The 24,040-nt window shown below is 45.8% G+C and overlaps 1 protein-coding gene across 2 annotated transcripts in view; it reads right to left on the reverse strand.

Moving 5' to 3' along the window:
* KIAA0319 overlaps positions 1 to 21,452 on the reverse strand; it is a 56,938-nt gene extending 35,486 nt beyond the window's left edge. Inside the window, exons 1-6 of one of the 2 annotated variants that reach the window (XM_084794032.1) lie at positions 21,282 to 21,452; positions 10,347 to 10,489; positions 5,841 to 6,610; positions 4,573 to 4,762; positions 1,864 to 1,962; positions 1,083 to 1,180 (exon numbers count right to left, since the gene is read on the reverse strand). In XM_084794032.1, the coding sequence (XP_084650158.1) occupies positions 1,083 to 1,180; positions 1,864 to 1,962; positions 4,573 to 4,762; positions 5,841 to 6,610; positions 10,347 to 10,401 (1,212 nt within the window). In that variant the 5' untranslated portion in view covers positions 10,402 to 10,489; positions 21,282 to 21,452. The remainder of the gene's footprint in view (positions 1 to 1,082; positions 1,181 to 1,863; positions 1,963 to 4,572; positions 4,763 to 5,840; positions 6,611 to 10,346; positions 10,490 to 21,281) is intronic. The other variant, XM_084794033.1, reaches the window with a different exon arrangement.
* Between the last annotated feature and the right edge of the window lie 2,588 nt (positions 21,453 to 24,040).

The following is a 24,040-nucleotide window of genomic DNA, read 5'->3' on the forward strand; positions in this document are numbered from 1 at the left end:
TTTCTGTATTTTCAATTGTTAATTCTGAACCCAGAGAGTTAAGTGCTGACAGGATCTTGGCATTGTCATTTCTATGACCCATCATGGGCTTTACATTTGTTTAAAAAAAAAAAAAGTGTCCTTACACACCTGCTCAGATACTTGAATGTCAGACAGCCCTATAAGTCTAGAGGCAATCTAGAATTTTGTTGTTTTTGGTTTTTGTTTTGTTTTGGGTTTTTGTTTGTTTGTTTGTTCATTTGTTTTTTCAAGACAGGGTTTCTCTGTGCAGCCCTGGCTGTCCTGGAATTTGCCCTGTAGACCAGGCTGGCCTCGAACTCACAGGGATCCTTCTGCCTTGGCCTCCCACGCGCTGTGACTAAAGGCGTGAACCACCACGCCTGGCAGCAATCTAGAATTGTATCTCTGATGACTGGTTGTTGTAATAAAGAGCTGCTGGCCAATATCTGGGCAGGAAGTAGAGGGCAGGACTTCTGAGCCACAAGGGGAAAGAAAAAAAAACAAACAAACAAAAAACAAAAAACAGAAGTAAGCAGAGAAAGCTAGCCACATGCCCCGGGCAGTGGGCAAGAAAAGTCAGGTTAAGTTGGATGAGCCAGCTGGGAGGTTGTCCAAGCATAAGCCCTGAGCTTTAAACCATATAGCAGTCTCATGTCATTATGTATACCACTGGTAGGTCTGCGGTAGGTTCCTCTATAATAAAGAGTTCAAGAATTAGAACCTAGGCTTGGAACCTACTACACAGCATGGGCCCCCAACCTCTTCCTCCTGCGCCGATATGCCAAGCCATTCAAAGGAAGAAGAGCCACCCATCTGCCTGGCTGAGCTTTATTTAATTATAACTTTCTGACTTTTTTTTTTTTTTTTTTGAGATGGGATATTTGATTATGTCACCCTGGCTGACCTTGGGTTTCTGGGATAAAGCAATCTTCTTGCCTCATTTCCCCGGTAGCTGAGACTGCAGACACAGGCCACCCTGCCTGGCTTCTTTATTCCCTCTTAATCCTAAAAAGGAACTGTGTTCAACAGGGAAGGTGTTGCCAACTGCCTTCTGAGGTGCATTAACCTGCCTTGCTACTTACTTGGGAGAGGTGAAGAGTCGGCTTGTTCTCCTGTCTGATTTGACCTCGGAAGGCTACAGGGTGGCTCAGTAAACGCCATTCATAGCTGTAAGCTGTGTCTGAGGGCAAATGAGAAACGCGAATGCTTCATCAGTTCTGAGAGGTCGCCTTACAGCCCTAAGGAGGTGAGAGCCTTAACCCGACAGCGGAATCAACTGCCTTAGATACACCGAGGTCTGCTTCCACCCCTCAGCCTGGTGAGGAATCACAAGGCCTCTGTGTCTTCGTAAATAAAGAGAAACAAACACAAAAACAAATTGATCATAATATACAAATGATAGAAAATAGAGGCTAAAAAAATTAAACCTCCACAACCTCACGTATAACATTCGAAAACCTTTTTTGAGACAGGCTCTCGCTATGTAGCTCTGACTGGCCTGGAAGTCACTATGTGAACTGAAGTGTCTTTGAACTCACAGTGATCAGAATGGCTCTGCTTTCCTAGTGCTGACATCAAAGGCTGGCAACCCCTCCCCCAGCTCAACCGACACTTAAACTTAATTAACTTTTCTCCTTTTGATGAAAGGCAAACAGGTTTCAACTCAGTTGATCTTTCCAGAACTTTGTTTAAAGACTATAAAGTTACTATATTGAACTTTCTAGACAGCTACTGCATTTATGCCACCTCAGTAAACTTTGCCTATCTCCCCCTGCGGAATGTTGTGGGAAAATGCATCAGGCTCTGGGAGAGACTGTTCCAGCGCTACCACTGCCCGAGTCACCAAGAATATCGAACTCTCACCTGCAGGGGGCGCTGGCTCAACGGAGGCCTTCAGTTCTGCTTCATCGTCCGGTAAGGTTATAACGAGGTTATCTCCAGCAGACACGGCAAGCGCCTCAACTAAAAGTTAATTAGAAACAGTGCGTACCATTATGTAATACAATGGCTTTAACTTCATCTCCATAATATACCTGTTCTTATAATGATCATTCCTCATATAATTTTATGGCACTCCACCCAAGGTCAGTGTGCTCTGCTAATGCTGGAAGATAGAATTTGTAAATTTAAAACTTCTTACATGAGTTGGCACTGTGAAGAAAAGAATCATTCAGAAGAAGCCATGTATTTTACCAACAGTTTTACCAACAGATGATTGAATTCGTTTTCTCAGTGATAAGCAGCTTTTCCTGGCTCCTTGGTGAGTGGTCCTTATAAAAAGGTCCAGAGTGCTCCTAAGTGTCTCGGTGTCGTGTCATTAGCCATGCTGCTAGCATGTGGGAGATCTTCACAAATGGCTCCTAATGGCTTTGCTCTTGGAGCCTTTCCAATAGGAAGTCCAGGCAAGCTCAGTATGAAAAGGTAATTTAATTCCGACAACAGGGACACTAACTCTCACAAGAAGCACTTACCTGCTAATGCAACAGAGCTCATTCACTGTGAATGGCACAATGAATGGCATTGAGATAGCCCTGCTGTGGTTGTTTTGGAGGTTTGCCTCAATTGGGCATTCATTTTATTGTCGTTCACATTTGGTTCAGAGTAAACTATTTGTGTTGAGTTGGGAGCCAAGCGCTTACAAAGAGCTTTGAAAGGCTGTGCGTTCTTTGTTTTTGTTGTTGTTGTTTTTGTTTTTTGGAGACAGGGTTTCTCTGTTAGCCCTGGCTGTCCTGGACTCTCTTTGTAGACCAGGCTGGCTTCAAACTCACAGGGATCCACCTGCCTCTGCCTCCGGAGTGCTGGGTTTAAAGGCGTGTGCCACCATGTCCGGCTAGGCTGTGCATTCTTAAAGATATCTCAACATTCCCATATCACCAATAGCACCCAGGGAGCTCAATCCCAGGGCAGCTTCCCTTCCCCACACAGCTTCTCTTCCCCACACAGCTTCTCTTCCCCACACAGCTTCTCTTCCCCTCACAGCTTCTCTTCCTCACACAGCTTCTCTTCCCCTCACAGCTTCTCTTCTCCACACAGCTTCTCTTCCCCGCACAGCTTCTCTTCCCCACACAGCTTCTCTTCCCCGCACAGCTTCTCTTCCCCACACAGCTTCTCTTCCCCTCACAGCTTCTCTTCCTCACACAGCTTCTCTTCCCCTCACAGCTTCTCTTCTCCACACAGCTTCTCTTCCCCGCACAGCTTCTCTTCCCCACACAGCTTCTCTTCCCCGCACAGCTTCTCTTCCCCACACAGCTTCTCTTCCCCGTACAGCTTCTCTTCCCCGCACAGCTTCTCTTCCCCGCACAGCTTCTCTTTCACCACAAAGGAGCACCAGGGAATCAAAAGTGAGTAGCTCTGGTTCAGGACGCACCCCAAACACCAGTCAGGTCTCAATGTAGCTGAGCCCTCATGCCACACTCAGTACAGCTCAGTCTTTGCTACAGCTACCCTCATATTCAAGTTGACATTGGAAGAATTAACCCCCCCCACACACACACACACTGACCTTCTGGACAGAGGTCTTATTTTAGTTTTTGTTTAACTTTCTTGTTGTAACATATATGTGACAGGAGCAACTTGAGGAAGGAAGGGTTTGTTCTGCCTCAGACTGTGAGAGGCACTCACACACTTCATTCAGGCAGGGAATGCAAAACAGCCCCGAGAGTGAGGCAGCTGGTGTGTGAGCAGCTCACTGTGTCCACAAGTCAGGAAGCAGAGAGAGATGAATGCTGTTGCTTGGCTCACCTGTTCTTTTTGATGCCATCCAGGCTCTGACCCACAGAATGGCGCTGCTCACCGTTAAGGTCCCCCCACCTCAGTGACCTTAGACAACCCTTCCTGTGCCAGACTCCTGTCTTGCCCTCCTCTCCCACAAAACCAGCTCTAGCCAACCCATTTTCTTCTGGTTCCTCCAAAGTGTGGTGGGTCTTGCTCTCTTGCACACGCGATAGAGGAGATCACTCGTGCTGTTGAGGTTCCCTCAAGACCCGTGCTTTCCCGTAGAGAGAGCCATCGGAAGCTGTGGAACACTGCAGGCCCTTCAGACCCACCATGTTTCTTCTGCTCCCCAGCACCAGGACAGCTTTCTGTGTTCCCTTACCTCCCCATTAAGATCACCCCAAATGGAAACCCAGCTGCCTTGTGTTCCTGCTGAAAGTTCACTAACCAGAAGTATACATAACACTCACTCCTGTTAAAACATGTGTTGTTACTGCTACAGAACAGGCCAGCCCCGTGTGAGCTGGCTCTCCCTGACCTGTCAGTCCCTCCTCCAGAAAGGCTCCCTGGCACTCCTGGTAGGTAAGGTAACCACCTCTGCTGCCATAGCAATGTCTTAAGGCATTTTCCATAGAGTATTGGACCCATCTATTCACCTGTCAGTCTCCTCCCCTGCCCTACAGAACCAAAGGGAGACGACAGCAGGTAATTTATCTTTAGCTCTGGTGACATAGCATGATGTCTGCTATGTGTCTCTCTTAAGGCTGGGGCCTAGGGGAGGAGTAAACCTTAAACACATTGTCACTGCTGGATTCTGCCTCTTCAGTCAATGCCTTATAATTATATTTTTCAAGTTACCTGTCCTGGAGGTGGTAGGTGACACAGGCCATGCTGGTGGGGCTAGCCCAGGGAGGACTGTACTGGTGGGAAATGTCGGGGTGCTGCCTTCTGTATTCCATGAAGTGACTGTAGAAATGGAGCTTTTCTCCATCGTGGCTGGGCTGGACTCCAGGCTGGCATGTGGAGGATTATGAGAAGGCACTAGAACCTGAGGGATAAATTAACAAGGGCATATTGTTATGAAAAAAAAAAAAAACCATGCCTATTTGGGTTGAACAATACAAAATCTGCTTTGTGCCCACTCGCTCCAAATTCATGCACTGGGATTCAACCCACCATGGGATGGTTTTTAGGTGAGGGGGAGGAAGAGTAGGTGGGCAGGCCAGGGGAGTGATGACTCTCATGAATAATATCAGCCTTCGTTACAAGAAGACAGGGCTAGGCGGGGTGGGGGTGGGGGGGGTGGGCTCCTAATGGGTGCACTCAACAGGCTGAGGCAGTGGGATTGCATATTTTGAGGTGAACTTGGGCTGTATAGCAAGAGCTTGTTTCAAAGAAAGAGAAAATGAGGAAGCAAGAGGAGATAGGAGTCGGGGGAGAGGAGAAAGGAGGGGGGAGAGGAGAAAGGAGGGGGGAGAGGAGAAAGGAGGGGGGAGAGGAGAAAGGAGGGGGGAGAGGAGAAGGGAGGGGTGGGTGAGCAGCAGGAGGAACTGGCATGCCCTTCACCCTTAACAAGACTGTGGCTGGGTATCTCTGGCTGTCCTGTTCAATGGTGCTGTGGCCTGAATAATGCCACTGTGCAACTGTCTTTGCACGGAAGGAGAAATGTGCGCATTCCTCTGAAGTGCACCCTAGGCCTGCTGGGTCACTTGGGGATGGTATGTATTACTGTTTGTGTGAGGCACTGTGCGCCCCATCAGCCATGTCTGAGCACTGCAGGGTCTCTACTAACACGTTCCCAGTTCAGGCTTTGCTGTTGTTGCTGCTGCGAAACCTAGGGTTACGGACCTTGGGTTACTCTCCACCCGAGTCTTGCAGTTTGGTTTTTAAAAATTTTATTCCAGCCATCCTAACAAGTTGTGCTCCTTGACAGCTCTACCTCCCTAGCTCCTTTAAGATTTTTTTTTTTCCAGCTGCTCTGCTTCCGGTGAGGCTCTGGCAACTTTGATCCTCTTACATCAACCTGAGGCAGTGCCCTTGGGTTCCTCCAGCCTGAAAAGCGTCTGGCAAAGCTCAGCCGTGTGCACCTTCCCTTGCCCACCTCAGCACATCTCGAACACACCCACCTCTCTTCCAGAGGTATTGCTCGGTTGCCCCCGATGGCGAGATGTCTCCTCTCCATCCAGCCCCACTCTTGCAGGTATGGCGGTCACAGAGGTGGGCCACACACTGCTCTCTGCGGAGTGCGTGGGCGTGGGGGACCAAGTCGACTCCTTTAGGACCTGCAGGTGCTCCTGGTCCAGAGGGTGTGGCGTGGGGTCCGGTAGCTTCTCGGTGGAAGCTGCTGAGCTGTCTCCTGCAGACGAGGCATTGAAACCTCCCTCGCTGCCTGGCAACAGGCTCCAGTCCGGGTACTCCTCGCTGCTTCTGGGGTCCTGTTGGTTGGAGGGCTCCAAGAGGCCCTGCTCCAGTTCCTTGAATTCATCCGGGTACTCAGCAGTCTCCTCTGGTCCCCTGTCTTTGCCTAGAAAGGGCAAGTCCCTCCTGAGGTCCTCAAGGGAATCTCCCCAAGCTCCTGAGGGGAACCCCCTGCCCAGCATCATGTCTCCGTAGTTCAGCTCGGGCCTCTGGAGAGGTCTGCGCACAAAAGTGAGGTAGGACCGGATGGTGCCTGTGGTCCTAGGCTCACAGTTCTCCTGGCGCACGCAGTTCACCAGGTAGCAGCTGCCCTCAAACCACCAGGCCAGGTCACAGCTAGGCAGGTCACAGCAAGCGGCTGTGCAGTCTCCCACGGAGAAGGTTTGTGATACGCGCATGATTCTAATGGTTTCCAGGCTGGGTGAAATGATGGAACTGGAGTAAGTCCTCCCCTCGCTGCACTGCTGAGAGCTGCCACCTGAAGACCAGAGCGGTACCAGGCGTCAACACCAAAAGTCAAATCGGTAAGTAGACAAAGGAACTGCTCAGCTCTCCAAAGAGGAAACACAAATGGTTAATAAACATTCGAGGAACTATCTAAGCTGCACCCTATGCTTGTAATGCCAGCACGCTGGAGGTAGGGACAGGACGGTCCCCTCAAGGTTGTCCTTAAGAGCCGGAGGCCAGCATTGCCTGGGCTACATGGGTCCTGGTCTCAAGAAACCAAATCAAACCAAAGTTCATATGCAGTATCTAGACTTAAGTTATATGGCATATCTGCACACATATGCACACACAATAGGACGTGAAAGTAGAAGGGAGACTACAGGAGGAAGAGGGCTCCGAAAGGAAGGGGGAAGGAGAGGATGATGGCTGACAGACTGCCATGTTCCCCTCACAGGCAGAATCTGGATTTAAGTTGTATGCATATACATACATAGATACATGCATGCATACGCACATACAAACACATACAGACACACACACATGCATATACACACATGCATATACACACATGCATACATACACACATATACACACATACACACATATATACACATGCATGCATGCATGTATACACACATATAAACACACATACACACATATACACATACATACATACTATGAAAGGAAAAGCACACTTTGGAAGGGGGTGGGAGAGGAACGTGGTATACAACAGTGATATATGTATATGAACTGTCACAATGAAGACTTTAAAAGATAATTTACATTTATTTGTTTTTGTGTGTGCATGCACACACACATATATACCATGAAAATTGCAAGACACTCTATATGGGAGTTGTCTCTCTCCCTTAACCATGTAGGTCTCAAGAATTCAACTTAGGTTATTAGATTTGACAGAAAGTGCCCCCTCAACCTGCTGAGCCATCTTGCTGGCCCAAAGCTTACTGTTTTATGCTAAACGTGTAATATATAATATATATATTAAACATATATGTACACATACATGTATATATTTTTTCCTACATTCCAGGAAAGCCACTCCATAAAACCAGAGGCTCTTCCATCCCTGGTTATGCAGCCAGCAGTCAGCACTCCCCATGGAAGGGTCCACTGCACTAGACATCCATCCATCACACCTCTCATCCAGTCGGTCCTACCTGTCTTTCCACCGATTCGTCCACTTTTCAGTCCTCACCCACCCACCAACCCACCTACTTGTCCATAATCCCTCTATCCATCTTCTCTTCTCCCCATCCCTCTATCCGTCCTCTCTCCTCTCCATCCCTCTATCCGTCCTCTCTCCTCTCCATCCCTCTATCCGTCCTCTCTCCTCTCCATCCCTCTATCCGTCCTCTCTCCTCTCCATCCCTCTATCCATCTTCTCTTCTCCCCATCCCTCTATCCGTCCTCTCTCCTCTCCATCCCTCTATCCGTCCTCTCACCTCTCCATCCCTCTATCCATCCTCTCTCCTCTCCATCCCTCTATCCGTCCTCTCTCCTCTCCATCCCTCTATCCGTCCTCTCTCCTCCCCATCCCTCTATCCGTCCTCTCACCTCTCCATCCCTCTATCCGTCCTCTCACCTCTCCATCCCTCTATCCGTCCTCTCACCTCTCCATCCCTCTATCCGTCCTCTCACCTCTCCATCCCTCTATCCGTCCTCTCACCTCTCCATCCCTCTATCCGTCCTCTCACCTCTCCATCCCTCTATCCGTCCTCTCTCCTCTCCATCCCTCTATCCGTCCTCTCTCCTCTCCATCCCTCTATCCGTCCTCTCACCTCTCCATCCCTCTATCCGTCCTCTCACCTCTCCATCCCTCTATCCGTCCTCTCTCCTCTCCATCCCTCTATCCATCCTCTCTCCTCTCCATCCCTCTATCCGCCCTCTCTCCTCTCCATCCCTCTATCCGTCCTCTCACCTCTCCATCCCTCTATCCATCCTCTCACCTCTCCATCCCTCTATCCGTCCTCTCACCTCTCCATCCCTCTATCCGTCCTCTCACCTCTCCATCCCTCTATCCGTCCTCTCACCTCTCCATCCCTCTATCCGTCCTCTCACCTCTCCATCCCTCTATCCGTCCTCTCACCTCTCCATCCCTCTATCCGTCCTCTCACCTCTCCATCCCTCTATCCGTCCTCTCTCCTCTCCATCCCTCTATCCGTCCTCTCACCTCTCCATCCCTCTATCCGTCCTCTCACCTCTCCATCCCTCTATCCGTCCTCTCACCTCTCCATCCCTCTATCCGTCCTCTCTCCTCTCCATCCCTCTATCCATCTGCCTTTCTGTCTGCATATATTCCTTCAGCTATTCATGTATCTTTTTCTCTATACATCTGATGCCTTCTATAATTCCATTCTTCTCTACCTGTATCTCCTTTTTATGTAACTTACACTAGCCCTCATGTAAAAACTAGTTAGTTACTGTATTTTTGTTTTGTTAATGTTATTAACAGATTAAAAAAAATCTCACAGGCTGATCTGAACAAAAATTGTCTAAGGAGAAAACACTTGCTGTCAGTACATATCTCTAATTGAGTTCTTGTTTGTTTTTCAGATGGGCCTCACTATGTCATCCTAGCCAACCTGGAATTCACAGAGAACCAAGAGCCTCTGCTTCCCAAATGCTGGGATTAAAGGCATGCTCCATTATGCCTTGTTTATATTCCACTAGCTCTCGTCAGCTTCTCAATAATAAACTATTAATCTTTCTGCAGAGTCACTACAGCGGGCATCGGCAAGCACTGCATATTGTTTTTGTGGCAAGACAGTAGAATCCAACCTCAGCAGCATGGGGTTTCCTTCCTACTAAGGGATAATCCTTCAAAGTTATTTTAGTAAATGTTGATTTAGTCAACTGAAGGGGCTGTCAGACATAGTTTCCACAGAAAATATGTGAAAATGCTTAGGAATCACCTTTCTGTATACAAGATCGGTGTAATAGGTAGATTTTTAGTAGTACCATGTCACTTGTCTCGTTAGCATGGTACGTGGATTGCAACACAATGTGCCAGAGCTAAGAAGATTGCTCAGTGGGTAAAGCTATGTGCTGTCAAGACTGGTGGCCTGATCCCATATGGTAGAAAAAGAGAATCGATTCCTACAAGCTAACCTCCACACAGATGCCATCACACACACACACACACACACACACACACACACACACACACACACAGAGTAAATGTGATGTAACAACAAACATCAGCTCTATGGAAAGACTACTTCATCCAATGTAATAGGAATTAGATATGCCACACATGTTCCTTTTCAAATGAAAAAAAATCAACATGTGAAGCTGATATGGTATTTTCTCAGACGCAAATCTAGTTTCCAAATCATGTGGGCGGTTTTAATCTATCATTTTTCAGAGAGGAGCTAGACCCCAGATATAGAGGAAACACTAATTTAGTAATTTGAACACAATAAAACAGCACCTCTTAGGACGGTCACAAGAGGATGGGGTGGGGGGGAAGAAGAGTTAAGGAACCCCCAACCTCTCAAAACCATTGGATTTTGTTTTGTTTTGTTTTTGCAACCATTACGTCTCTTCTTGACTTATGAAACCCCAAGCCAGAAGCTTCTTCCTGACCCAGATGGTCAGACATGCATTCTGAAGACATTGCTGTTCTGCAGCAATTGAATCAGAGCAAAATCATGTTTAATGCCTGGCTCAGGTCACCAGAAACCACAGGAGCCGACTTTTACAACTCTCCCAGGAAACAATGACAACTCCTGCAAACGGCTTCCTACCTGTGATGGCGGCCAGCAGCAGCCATGAAGACAGTGCTCCTGTTGGGGACACCATTCTGCCTCACACAGGATGAGGCCTTCTAGGCAGTGGATTTGGGACAGGCTCCCTTTGATGGTTGACGAGCCAGATGTGGCCTCTAGAACTTAAAAGAAGACAAAACAGACAAGAAAGAAGAAAAGGGTAGGCAGATGTGGAAACAAACACTTGTTCCTATTATTTATTCATGTTAACAGAAAGGCTGTCTTGTTCACAGAATGGGGCCATATCCCGAGCAAGGCATATCTCCAGAGAAGTTTGTTAAAATAGCCAAGACACTCCCCTGGGCAGCACAGTAGTGCTGGCCCTGCTGGCGTGGGCTCGAGTGAGCCACCATGAGAGTATGAGTTCAGGAGAGCTGGCCCTGCCCCTTGCCAGCCAGTGCAGTGTTGAAGAGCTTGCCCTAGCGGTGGGGGTTCCTGAGAGCTGGTGAGCTGACCAACTTAGCTACTACCCAGGCCCAGATCCAGGGCTTTGAGTTGGCCCACCCCAACGTCTACACAATCCTGGAGCTCATGACAGGGCTGGTCCTGCAGATCCAAGGCGTCAGCCTCTCCATGACACAGGGTAACAACAGGATATCCAAGAGGAGTCCTCATGAGGATCCACTACTGATGGAGTAGCAGAAGCCAGAGGCCTCCAACCAGACTGATGGATGAGTCATTGAAACGAGCATTTGTAAGTAAAGATGCGTGGACACAAAGGTATATTGTGTGACACACTGTAACCTGATACAGGTTCCACAATGAGATTTTGTTTGTTTGTTTTTATGTTGTTGGGTTTTGGCGCTTGAGGGGGGGGTAATTGTTTTTTAAAATATTTATTTATTTATTTTCAAGACAGGGTTTCTCCGTGTAGCCCTGGCTGTCCTGGATGTAATGATATAAAATGAGATACCAGGCAACAGATATGATACGGAGAAGTTTATTTTAGGAGAGTGGAAGAGCAAGTAATGGAAAAGGGCACCCCAGAAGGAAAAAGAAACAGAGTCAGAGAAATAGAGACAGGCAGAGACAGCAAGAGAGAACAAGAGAGTGAAGGGAAGGGAGAGAGGGAGAGAGAAAGAGGCAGGGAGGGAGAGAGACAGAGACAGAGACAGAGACAGAGACAGAGACAGAGAGAAGAGGAGAGGGAGAGACAGAGACACACAGAAACAGACAGACAGACAGACAGACAGACAGACAGACACACCTCCCAATATCAGATGTTGCTTTAGGAAACAGAGGAGAGTAATGACTAAAGTCATGGTGTAAAGTCCTAAATATTTCTTCTTTCTTTCCCCTTGCCCTAGAGGTTGTTAACAGCCTCATCACCATCTTAATACAGCCAGCTGTCATTGCAGGATGTCCTTATCTGCTCCCCAATTCACTTTTAAGTCATAATGTTTCATGGCAGCAATAAAATCTAACTCAGACAGGAGCGTTTCTTGCTTTCTCTGGTTGGTCTCAAGCTAGGAGAGGGGGGTTAAAATATAGGGAAGGGGTCAGTTACCGAAGTTCTGCCTACTTGGGGCTGACTGCTGTAGAATCTATTATTTAGCCTCATGAAATACTAGAGTTGTCAATCCAGGTTCCCAGAAGTCTGTTGGCAGGCTCACTTTCTGGACTCACAGGCGGATCTCTGTGAGTTTGAGGCCAATGAGTTCCAGGACAGCTGGGACTATTACACAGAGGAACCCCTGTTTTGAAAAACTATAAGTAAGTAAATAAACAAATAAAAAGCAAAGTAAAGAAACAAAATACTGCGTCCTCCTCTTCCCTCCTCTCTAGTCCTCTCTCTCCCTCTCTCAATTCCTTTTTCTTATGTTATGGTTGCTCTTTGCTTATGGGTTGTAAAGTGTTTAGGTTTGCATAAAGTCATAGTAGACACAGTGAATAATAGTTGTTTTATTGAAACTTCAAATACATTAAAACAAAAAATCCTTTTGGCCGGGGGCTGGAGAGATGGCTCAGAGGTTAAGAGTGCGGTCTGCTCTTCCAAAGTTCCTGAGTCCAATTCCCAGCAACCACCTGGTGGCTCACAACCATCTATAATAAGATCTGGTGCCCTCTTCTAGGTGTGGCCACACATGTGGGTAGAATACTATATAAGTAATAAATAAATGTTTTTTAAAAACCTTTTGGCCATCTACTAATTAATTTTTACAAGTGGCAGGCACAGTCAGGATCCTGAAATCATCCATTTGATCACTACCATATGCTGCTTCCTTACAGAATGAAATGTTAATCCCAGCACTCAGGAGCCAGAAGCAGGATGACCACAAGTTCAAGACCAGCCTGGGCTACAAGAAACTCTGCTTCAAGAGAGACAAAACACAAGGGCTGGAGAGATGGCTCAGGTGATCTACAGGATCTGTTTATGGGTAGAATGGAAGGTGGCCGCTACAGGCAAATTCAGCAAACAGAAGACTGGAGTTGCCATCGCTCAAGGTGGGAACTAGAGCAAGAGAAATGTGCCACAGCTGCTACAGAGGACACCGTGGGGAGCCAGATCAACCCAAGACTTTCCAGAAGCCTGGAAGAAAGGTCAAAGGGAAATTTAGTTCTGTGTCCCTGTCCAGGAACAGACTTGCCAACACTTGGGAAGCAGAGGAAGGTGGATCTTTGTGAGATCGAGGTCAGTCTGATCTACATATAGCAAGTTCCAGGACAGCCAGGGCTACATAATAGAGAGACCCTGCCACAAAATGAAAACCACTTAAATACAAAGCAAAGCCCTTTGTAACAAACAGACACACACAGTCATACAGAGACGCAGACGATTCACAAGACAGCCGTCAGTCAGGCACAAACTCATGCTCATACAACAGACAGACAGAAGACAGAAGACACAGCGAGCCCAAAGTAGAGAATTCAAATCTGGGCTCTCTTAGTTAAATGACACCGAGGGTAAGTTCTTTGATTCCTTCCTTGACACCGAGGGTAAGTTCTTTGATTCCTTCCTTGATGAGACACCAGTGAATTATTACTGACTTGGAATTTATTCCCAATGCCTTTAATCCATGTAGACATAAACCCTACAACCTTAAAACCCTGAATTCTGCAGCCACCAGAATGCACTTGCATGCAGGTTCTTTCCCAGAGCCTCCAGGTGAGAACGCGAGCTGCTGGGTAGCTGTTTGGTCTGGACTGAAACAGTCCCTCACTGGATGGAGGAGGAAGGAAAGCTCCTCAGACCCATGAAACTCACAGGATCGTAAGGCTCGACCCTTACATTATGACAAGTTACAGTTAAGAAGACTCTTCAGCGGCATAGCTGAAGTTTTGTGAATGGTCAGCCATGCTGGGGTGGACTTCTCTGTGATGCAGCTCCTCCTGTAAGTAATGCTGCTGATGTTCATTAAGCTGAACTTGTATAACGTTGTGTTTTGGGGAGTATCGTTGCCCTCCCTATTTACCCAGGGAAAAAAACTGCATAGCACAGTGCAACGCAAACTTGATCTGAGCTGGGCGTGGTGGCACACACCTTTAATCCTAGCACTTGGGAGGCAGAGGCAGGCGGATCTCTGTGAGTTCGAGGCCAGCTTGCTTGACACAGCGAGTCCAGGATAGCCAGCCAGAACTACAAGAGAAACCTTGTCTTGAAAAACCAAAAACAAACAAAAATCAAAAAGGAAAAAAACCCAACTTGATCTGAGTCTTGATTTGAGTCTAGAATTTATGAGACTGTCATAAATTCTAACAAATGTGTGATGTTCATTCTATGGCAATATCAAACTAATGCAGCAAGCAAGAGAGTAAACCTTGACTGGCATTGTAAAATATTGTGAAAAGTCTCATAAACATCACTGCAGGCTAAGAAGAAGTAATGAGTCCTATTACTAGAAAAAAAAAACTTAGGAAAAAAAAAACAGCCATAAACTACAAGGTTGGAAACAAATAGCCCAACTGCCAAAGTATGCTGATTACTAGAATGTTGTTTTGGGAACTCAGTAAAGAACTAATTTAGAAGTATCTCTAAACTGGGTGGTAGTGGTGCACGCTTTTAACCCCAGCACGTGGGAGGCAGAGACAGGTGAATCTCTGTGATTTTGAGGCCAGCCTGGTCTACAAAGTTCTAGGATAGCCAAGGCTACACAAAGAAACCCTGTCTCAGAAAAAAAAAGTGTCTCTACACTGAATGTAGCACAGTAAGCATTTTAATGGGGCTGTAGAGATGGTTTAGGAGTTAAGAGTGCTGCAAGTTTGGTTCCCAGCATCTATACTGGGCAGCTCACAACCTCATGTACCTACAGCTTCAGGGGAAAACACACACGCGCGCACACACACACACACACACACACACACACACACACACACACACATCTTTAAAAATCTTTAAATAATAAACCTTTAAAGAAAAGAGGAAAAACAAGCCGGCAACCCAGTTATTAAATTTTAGAATAGAAATTATATCTACAGTTGATCTGAGGCAAAAAGCTGAGAGCACCGAAGTTCTATCTGGTATAATAACCCAAAATGCAACTCAAAGAAATAAAAAGTTGGAAGGAAAAAAAGAACCAAAGCGAGTCCAGGATAGTCAAGGCTACACAGAGAAACCCTGTCTTGAAAAACAAACAAACAAACAAAAAGAAGAAGAAGAAGAAGAAGTAACCAACAGCTCAATATACACTCAATGATTGAATTTACAAAAATTTGGAAGAGCTTTAAAAAAATGAAGAGATAAGTATAACCGTTTGGGGCCAATTACAACAGGACTTTCTGGGACTACCAGCACCCAATACAGTAATGACACAGGGACCTTCTATATTTATTAGGAACTCCTTGCCTTAGCTTAGGCTTGCCCCCAACTAGCTCCTAAATTCATCCCTTTATATCAATCTACATTCTGCCATGTTGCCTGTTACTTCTCAGTCTTAGTCCCAGCACTGTTTCCTCCTCCATGTCTGGCGGGTGACTCTCTGTGCCTCTCTTTCCCAGCATTCCTATCTCTGCCAGAAGTCCTGTCTTCCTCTCCTGCCTTTGCTATAGGCCATTCAGCTCTTTATTAAACCAATCAGAAGGCGTTGGGAGGGAGTGTTTACAAAATATAATGCAGGCAAAAGAATAACAATGCCAAGGTCTGTAGTTAGGTCTCTGCCAGCACAGAAATCAGCTTTTGAATAGTATAAAGACAACCTTGACACAGGGTACAAAAAGATCACCCAACAGATAAGTTATGAGGTTGAGAGAGCTTGGAGAAACTCAGTTCTCACTAGGATGCTGAAGCAGTGGGTAACTAAGCCCTGTTAAACACTGTTTAAGACTATCTTTGGCTCCCTGGGGTTAGAACTGTTGGCCTTACCTTTTCGGTAAACATATCTCACCCCAGGGTCTTGTTATGTATCCCTGCCTTGCTGTGTAGACAAGGATAACCTCAAACACACAGAGATCCACCTGCCTCTGCATCCTGTGTGCTGGGATTAAAGGCTTATATCAACATGCCCAACTGAACACACACTTTTAATGATTTCTGTGAGACTGTTAAGAACCCAATATTTGGCAGGGGTGGTGAAGCACACCTTTAATTCTAGCACGTGAGAGGCAGAGGCAGGTGGATCTCTGTCAGTTTGAGGTCGGCCTGGTTCACACAGCGAGTTCCAGGATATCCGGAGCTATACAATAGAGAGACCCCCCCATCTTAAAAACAAAAACAAAAACAAACAAACCCCTTGCCATTTCACTTGACCTGGCAGCCCTGAGTGGAGTAGCATCAGCCAAGCAGGTTCCCTTGGTAGATATTTGTACTGGCTTTATGGCTACCCACTGCTTTGAAGACTCCAGAGACACCTTGAGGAAGATGCAAAGCAACTACAGCTGTTTACTGCTAAAGCAAAGCTTTAACTCCAAAAGGCACTATTCCCGCCATGACTTCCAGCAGCCTTTCTGTCATCACAAGCCCAGATAATCCTGCAACCATTTCACACAGGACAAGAAGGGCCATGCCTCTTGGTGACCCAGCAGAAGACCTATGACCCTAGCTGTAAGCACAATCCTTCATGTGCTTTATAGGACTGTTCTGCAGTTGTATAAATACCCTTGCCACATTCCCTTCTGATTATATGCAAGGTGCTTGGCTCAATTTTTAGGTCAGCCAGGCGGGACCCTCCTGTACTGCTCAGTGGTATTACAATATTAGGATTATTTAAAATCTTCTGATACCCCAAATCTCAAAGTCTTCCGTACTCCTCCAGCAACAGCAGGGTCAGGCCTGGCAGTGACACTGCTCCATGGTACTTACTTCTGTCCCACTCACTGTTCTACTGCTGTGAAAAGGCATCACAGCCTAGGCAACCCTTATAAAAGAAATAATTTAACCATAGGCTTGCTTACAGTTTCAGAGGGTTATCCTATTGTCTAGGTGGAAGCACAGTGGGACTATGGTGCTGGAGCAGGGGCTGAGAGCTACATCCCGATCTGCAGACAGAAAGATGCTGGGCCTTGTGTGGGCAAGAGCCCACAGCCAGTGACACACTTCCTCCAACAAAGATGCAACTTACTCCAACAAGGCCACACCCTTTTTTGTTTTTTTGTTTTTTTGTTTTTTTGTTTTTTTTGGTTTTTTGAGACACGGCTTCTCTGTGTAGCTTTGGCTGTCCTACACTCACTTGTAGACCAGGCTGGCCTCGAACTCACAATGATTCACCTGCCTCTGCCTCCCAAGTGCTGGGATTAAAGGCATGCGCCACCACACCCAGCTAATCCACATCCTTCTTAAATAGTGCCATTCCCTAATAATTAAGCATTCAAATATAGGAGCCTATGGGAGTCATGCTTATTCAAACCACCATATACATCAATTACATCACAACACATGCATACATATACTCATATGTATATATATATGCATATACATACATACATACATACATTAGTTATTTTGGAGACAGGGTTTCTCCGTGTAGCCTCGGCTGTCCTGCACTCCCTTTGTAAACCAAGCTGGCCTCTTAACTCACAGAGATCCACCTGCCTCTGCCTTCCTGAGGGCTGGGATTACAGGAGTGTGCCACCACACCTGGCTTATATAAATTTTCTTTATACAACATATTCAAATCAGTTTTTCCTCCTCCAACTCACGTTCTTAGATTTTTCTCCCATAAAATTATTCAGATATTAACCAAGAGATTACAATCTATTTTAATTTTATTTAAAAAGTGGTTTGTTCTTGAAAAACCAAAAAAAAAAAAAGTGGTTTGTTTGTAAGCTTTAGTCTATTTTTTTCAGGTAAACTAGTAATACATTTTTTTTGTTTAATTTAGCCAATTGTGCTGGCTGTAATCTCAGCACTCAGAGAGGTAGAGGCAGGTGGATCTCTGAGCTTGAGGCCAGCCTGGTCTACAAAGCAAGTCCAGGACAGGCAAGGCTACACAGAGAAACATGGTCTTGAAAACCCAAGAAAAGAAAAATCAAAACAAACAAACAAAAGCAGACTTGCGGGACTCAGTTCTCTTTGCACCATGTGAGACCCTGGAATCAGACTCAGGGTGTCAGGTTTGGTGGGAGGTGCCGTTACCTACTAAGCCGTGTCGCTGGCCCTGGTGGTAGGGTTTTTGTTGTTTTGGTTTTGTGTGGTGGGGGTCGAGGGTCAGGGTATCAAGCAGCCCTGATTAATTTCAAACTTTACTATAGAGTGAAGGATGAACTTGAATTCCAGATCTTCCTGCCCCCCTCCTCCAAGTACTGGAATTCCACACTTGTATCAATCACCTTTAGCTAGTTTTTCTTACTCAACTATACTTCAACAAAGGTGATGGAAAAAATGTAATACAAGGGCCAGAAATTTCCCTGATAGAAAAGAACAACTTCAAGTCTAAGATATTCTGAGCAGGTGCGTTAGTGTGGATTTGAATCCTTCCCAAATGCATTTGGAATTTAAACTCATTTTATGAAGTGTGATAAGGAGTGAGCACTAATGGATGGGATTTATGTTATGGGGTTTTCTGAGACAAGGGCTCTGTAGTCTTGCAAAATAATTTTTTAAAAGGAAATAAAACAATAACCCACCAGTTATTTCGTGCCTATCAAAGCAAATCGCCTTTCTTGGAGTATTAAATGTAATTAGCAGGGTATTAAATTGGCATGCCTTTAAATCATATCTGTTATATTTATTGTTTGTATATGTTATATACATACATGTACATATTGTTTGTATATGTTACAAGGGAATTTTCTGATATTTCTAATGAAACAACTTTATACATCAGGAAAAGAGTTAGGCCACAATTAAAATAATTCTACTTATGCAGGGCACAGTGGCACAGTCAGCACTCTGGGAGGCAGTGACAGGAGGATCTCTGTAAGTTTGAGATCTACAGGGTCCAGGACAGATCCTGTCTCAAAAACAAAAAAAAAAACAGGAGGAAAAAAAAAAAAGACAACCTACTTCTAGTGCCATATTATTTTGAAGAAATGAAATTTTTTTTCCTGAACACCTTTATCTCAAAAATAACTTTTATTGCACTGGAGAGGTGGCTCAGTGGTAAAACCACTTGCTGCTCTTTCGGAGAACTCAAGTTTGGTTACCAGTACTTACACAAGGCAGGTCACACCGCCTCTTCCGGTCTCTGTTCTGGTCTCTCTGGTGCCCAGACACAGGTAGCATAGATACAGTGACATAAGTATACTTTTTAAATCTACACACAACTTGATCAACAGATCAAGTTCTGGGACAGCCAGGGCTATACAGAAAACAACAACAACAACAACAAAACACAAACAACACAAACACGTGTTTTTTAAAAAAGCATTTCTGTACATATTATATTACTGATCTTCTTTTTTGGGGGTGGGGGGGCGTTGAGACAGGGTCTCTCTGTGTTAGCCTTGGATATTCTGGACTTGCTTTGTAGACCAGGCTGACCTCAAATTCACAGTAATCCGCCTGCTTCTGACCCCCACCCACTCCCTCCCACCCCAACCCCCCACCCCCGAGTGCTGGGGTTAAAGGCCTGCACCACTACATCTGGCTTTAATGATCTTCTTAATGGGTCTCTATGTTTGGGTCCTAGCACCTATGTCAGGAAACTCACAAGTGCCTTGAACCCTACCTAGCTCTAAGGGGGTCCAAGTTCCCACACTTGGCAGACAGACACACAAATAAAAAATTAAAATGTTTATTAAAACAAGAGACAACAGCATCCCTCAGTGTTTCCAAACCTGCCCTCCAACACTTGGGTCTGAACAATCCTTGCAGCTCAGCATGTGGGAGTTTTATTGTCTTATTTTAATTCTTATATTTTTGCTGGTGAGCCCAGCCTTTAATGCCTGAGTCATCTCTCCATCTTATGTTATCTTATAGAAATTCCAGTGAGTAGGCCTTACTATTTTCTATATTTTACAGAGGAGGAGACTACCACTAACAGCGGAACCACAACCCTAAACAGGCCATTTTTCTCATCAGGCTATCTATGTCACTCACCTCTGACACCCCACCCCCACCCCACAACAGGCAGCCCTACATCTACAGATTTATTTAAAAAAAATTCTATTTCGGGGGAGGTGCTTAAACCAAGAGAAAAACCTCTCCAACACATGCATTCTCTTATAACTTACTGATGCGCTGGCTCCTTCAGCTTTCTAAAGTGTGAGGGTGTTAGCTGAGCTGTTTGTGTTTTTCTGAAAGGAAATGAATGCATCCCTTGCCTTGGCATTTTACACAGCAAAGATGTGATGTGTGTTCCTGTTACCTGTGGGTCTAAAAATTCCTCCTGTATCTTTTTTAATCTCCCTTTCAGTTTGTAGAGAATTCTGCTTTTTCCACAAGCTCCAAGTTTCAAACTGAACTGATATCTCCACTTTGCCTCCAGCTGCATTCAAAATAAGTAAAATCATGAGCACAAAATAAAAAGTTACACGTGGCATAACTTCAGTTGTCTCACTGAAGAATTTTCCCAGGCACCATGCATTTCAGGAGTAATGCAATACACACATTCACTTCAAATATTCTGGTTTTTTTGTTTTTGTTTTGTTTTTTGCTTTTTGGTTTTTTTTTTTTTTTCAGGAAATGTGATTTATAGTTGTTTTTTTTTTCCAGTTCTTAACAAAACCATCATTCAACTTTTCTATTCGAGCGCTGGAAAAAATATCAACATCTAACTCAGAAAGAAAAATGTTCAGGAAAGCCAGCAATAAACATGAGCACAAATATGATCACACTGCTTTCTCCTATCATACAATTATGAGAACAAATGGTGCTGAGAGTGACGACTAATGATTCCAGCTTTGTGCCCCTCCTGATAAATCTGTGACATTCCTTGGAGGGAATTCAAAGAGCAGGAAAGAAAGCCTTGAAAGAGTGTTAGACTTCAGGTATTTGGCAAATGGTAGCAAGGAACACGTCAGTAGCACTAAACGGAATTGAAAGGCAACAGTTCATGTCTAAGGCATGCAATTTGGGAGACTGGAAATATACCCAAATCTCCCCCCTCCACCATACAGGGAAACCATCAAATCATGCAACTATCTTGGATCGCTTTTCTTAGGTGTCCAGAGGGACCAGAGAAGTCCTGTTGGTTGCTTTTCACTGGCACCACCCACCTGGTTGATGTCACTTGGCCAGCTGGGCCCTGAGGTGGCTTCTGGGGACACTGAAGCTGGATAATACTGCTGGCTCACTGAAGCGTCACTCACCACCCCACCACCCAGCCTCACAAACACATTCTCACCCTTATCCCTAGGCAGAGGTAACAACTAGGCACTAGCTAGGAAATCCGGGGACCTGGAGTCCAGATAGAAAGCCTGCGATTACTGCACAGAGCAGATACGAAATGCATTTAGCAAACGTCAGCACTGAATGAACTTTAAAGAAACCGATTCTTAGGTTTGAGGTCTGTTAGACACCCAAGTCTCCCTGACTCCACCCTACTGAGAACCCGTCTATCAAAACAGGAACGCCAGCGTCGGACAGAGTGCAGGTCTCACCTCCATCTGCAGCGATCTCCAGTGCTCCTGACCGCCCAGAAGCTGGTGTCCAGTAGAGACACCTGCGAGATGCACCTGCTGGCGACACCTGCCTGGCCCTCCTGCTGCACAGACGCTGCCTGCGGGCGCTGGTGATTCAGCGCCTTTCCGCCTCCCGGGTTACCAGGGCGACGCACACGCACGCGCACACACGCCCCTAGGGATGGCCTGTGCTGCAACCCGCACTGCTAAAGCAGAGGGCCCTCCGTTTCCCTGCTCTGGTCCCTCGCCCACCTCTTCCCAGCCATGGTTCCAAACTGTTGAGGGGGTGGACAGGTCTTCTAGAAAAATCCCCCGCCCGGGCAGCACGCACCGCCTGGCCCGCTCCTCCAAGTCAAATCACCTGCTATTCAAGTCTTGTTTTCAGCGGAGCTTTTTGCACTCCTCCCCTTCCGATATATAACTTATCTTCTGGGTTTTAAGTGCTGCTTTCTCATCAAAGGATGGAATCCTGTGCCTAAATAGACACAAACCAACTCTGTACTCTGCGGGTTAAATGGGTGCCAGGTGCATTTTGACATTTGTATCTTGTAGTGAGGACCCAAGTCAGAGGAGATGGGGGGGGGGGACACTATTGCTCATGTTTTCAGTATTATTAAGGACATGAAAAGTATCTAGGAAGTGACATCAAGGGTCAGAAATGGTGGGCAGAGTGTTCCTTACACATCCCATTATCACGGCTTAAAGATTGAGTCGTACACCGGAATAAGCCTCCATGACACCTTTGTGGAGACACCTCAGACAAGTTACAGACCTATTCAATGCTCCCTGTTATAAAAATGGAGATGGTCCAGAAGAGCAGTATACTCTAGTGATACCAGAACTCATGAGGCTGAGGCAGGAGAACAGCTACACACTTGAGACCTTACAAGCGATAAGTTCACAACTGTGGGAGACCCCTGCTGTTTGAGGTTGCAGTCTCCTGGTCTGGACAGCCCTTCTGAGCGGGACTCCCTCTCCCCAGCAGGTCCTCTGAGGAGTGTCTTCAGACATAGATGCCCCTAACCACCCTTGACACAGCTCCCTGCTAGCTCTCCCCTCCCTGCGCCTAAAGGATAATTAGGTGCTGTGTTCCTATCTATATGATAGGAGCATGCTGCCAAATATAAAATAAGCATTCTAAAAGTGCCTGGTCAAACCAATTATGATCTCTGTAGTGCTTCCAGGCCCTGGCGTCTTGTCTTCTGTCCCTCCTGCCTCGGCAGGCTGGTGATCATCAGCCCTCCAGGGAAGAGAACAACGCACAAGTGTAACTCTTAAGATCTGACACTCTTACACAGACATACATGCGGGCAAATCGACAATGCGTTAAAAAAAAAAATCGCTCACTTTATCAAACCTGATGACCTAAGTTAGATGCCCGAAGACCCACAGAAATGTTAATTACTCTGGCCTCCACAAATTTATAGACACTTATACACTTAAAGGTACCATATGGAGTGAACGTGGGAACTAACGGATAACAAACCATTTAGGAGGTGGGGAGGGTGAGCTGTAAAACTGAGAAACGGCCCATTCCTTTAATCCCAGGCCTTTGTTTGCAGAGGCAGCCAGCTCCGAGTTGTTCAAAGCCAACACGGTCTACAGAGAGAGTTCCAGAACAGCCAAGGCTACACAGAGAAATTGTCTCGAAGAAATTAAAAATACACCAAAGCTCACTGCAGGAAGACATTTCCTCCTCTCTCCTTCCTGCCATGTTTTTTTTTTTTTTTTTTGGTTTGAGACAGGGTCATGCTACTTTTTTTAAAATGGCAGCTAGAGAAATAAAAGATGCAGGAAAGTGATGCAGGTGGTGTGGAGTCTTTGACAAAGATGAAAACATCAGTGTACAACTCTCCCGCCCCAAATACCCCATCAAGACGAATTTAGGAGCAAAACAGTAAGATGAAGGTACCAGAAGCAGATCCTAATGGAGATAATGTCAACTAACTCTACATCCTTAGAGACAAGATGAGGACCTACTTTACCCCCCTCCCCACACACACACACACAAACACCCAACACAAACAATAAGCCAGCTTTTCTTTTTCATTTCCACTGAAGGCCAGCCCAATGTGAAAGCACTATTCCATCCCTGGCACCCGTGGACCCACTAACTGCATTTGTAGGTTTTGTTTATTTCCAAGGACATTTTGCACAATAAAAGCATACAAGTATCTTATTTTGAAGGATGGGCAGAATGGAAGTAAACAGTTAAAATACAATGCACATGGATGGCAAATCTGTTCTGGGGGCAGGGAGCTAAGTCCCCTTGGAGGCCTCATGATGTAGCTTAATGGCACTGGTGTTTTGCCTGTATGCATGTCTGGGTGAGGGTGCTGGATTCCCTGGAACTGTAATTACAGACGGTTGTGAACTGTCATGTGGTTGCTGCGAATTGAACTCAGGTCCTCTAGAGCAGCCAGTGTGCTCTTGACCCCTAAGCCATCTCCCCAGACCCTCAAGCTTTATGTTCAAATTGTCTTTTTTTTTTTTTTAAGGTGCTTTAATTAGGGGATGCCTGAGTCTAAATTTTCCCATTTTGTCAGAGTCTAACTTTGTAGCTCAGGCTAGCCTTAACCTAATGACAATCCTGCGCTGGCCTCAAAAATGTCTGGGATTTGTATAAACACACATACACACACCCTTGGTGATTTCCACTGGAAAGCAACATGCAGGGATATTATCCCAATGGCAATAGAACAGCAAATCCCATAGAGACAAAAAGATCATACTCAGTC

This window comes from Acomys minous (genome assembly GCF_964271855.1).
Source record: "Acomys minous genome assembly, chromosome: 9".
Taxonomy (NCBI): domain Eukaryota; kingdom Metazoa; phylum Chordata; class Mammalia; order Rodentia; family Muridae; genus Acomys; species Acomys minous.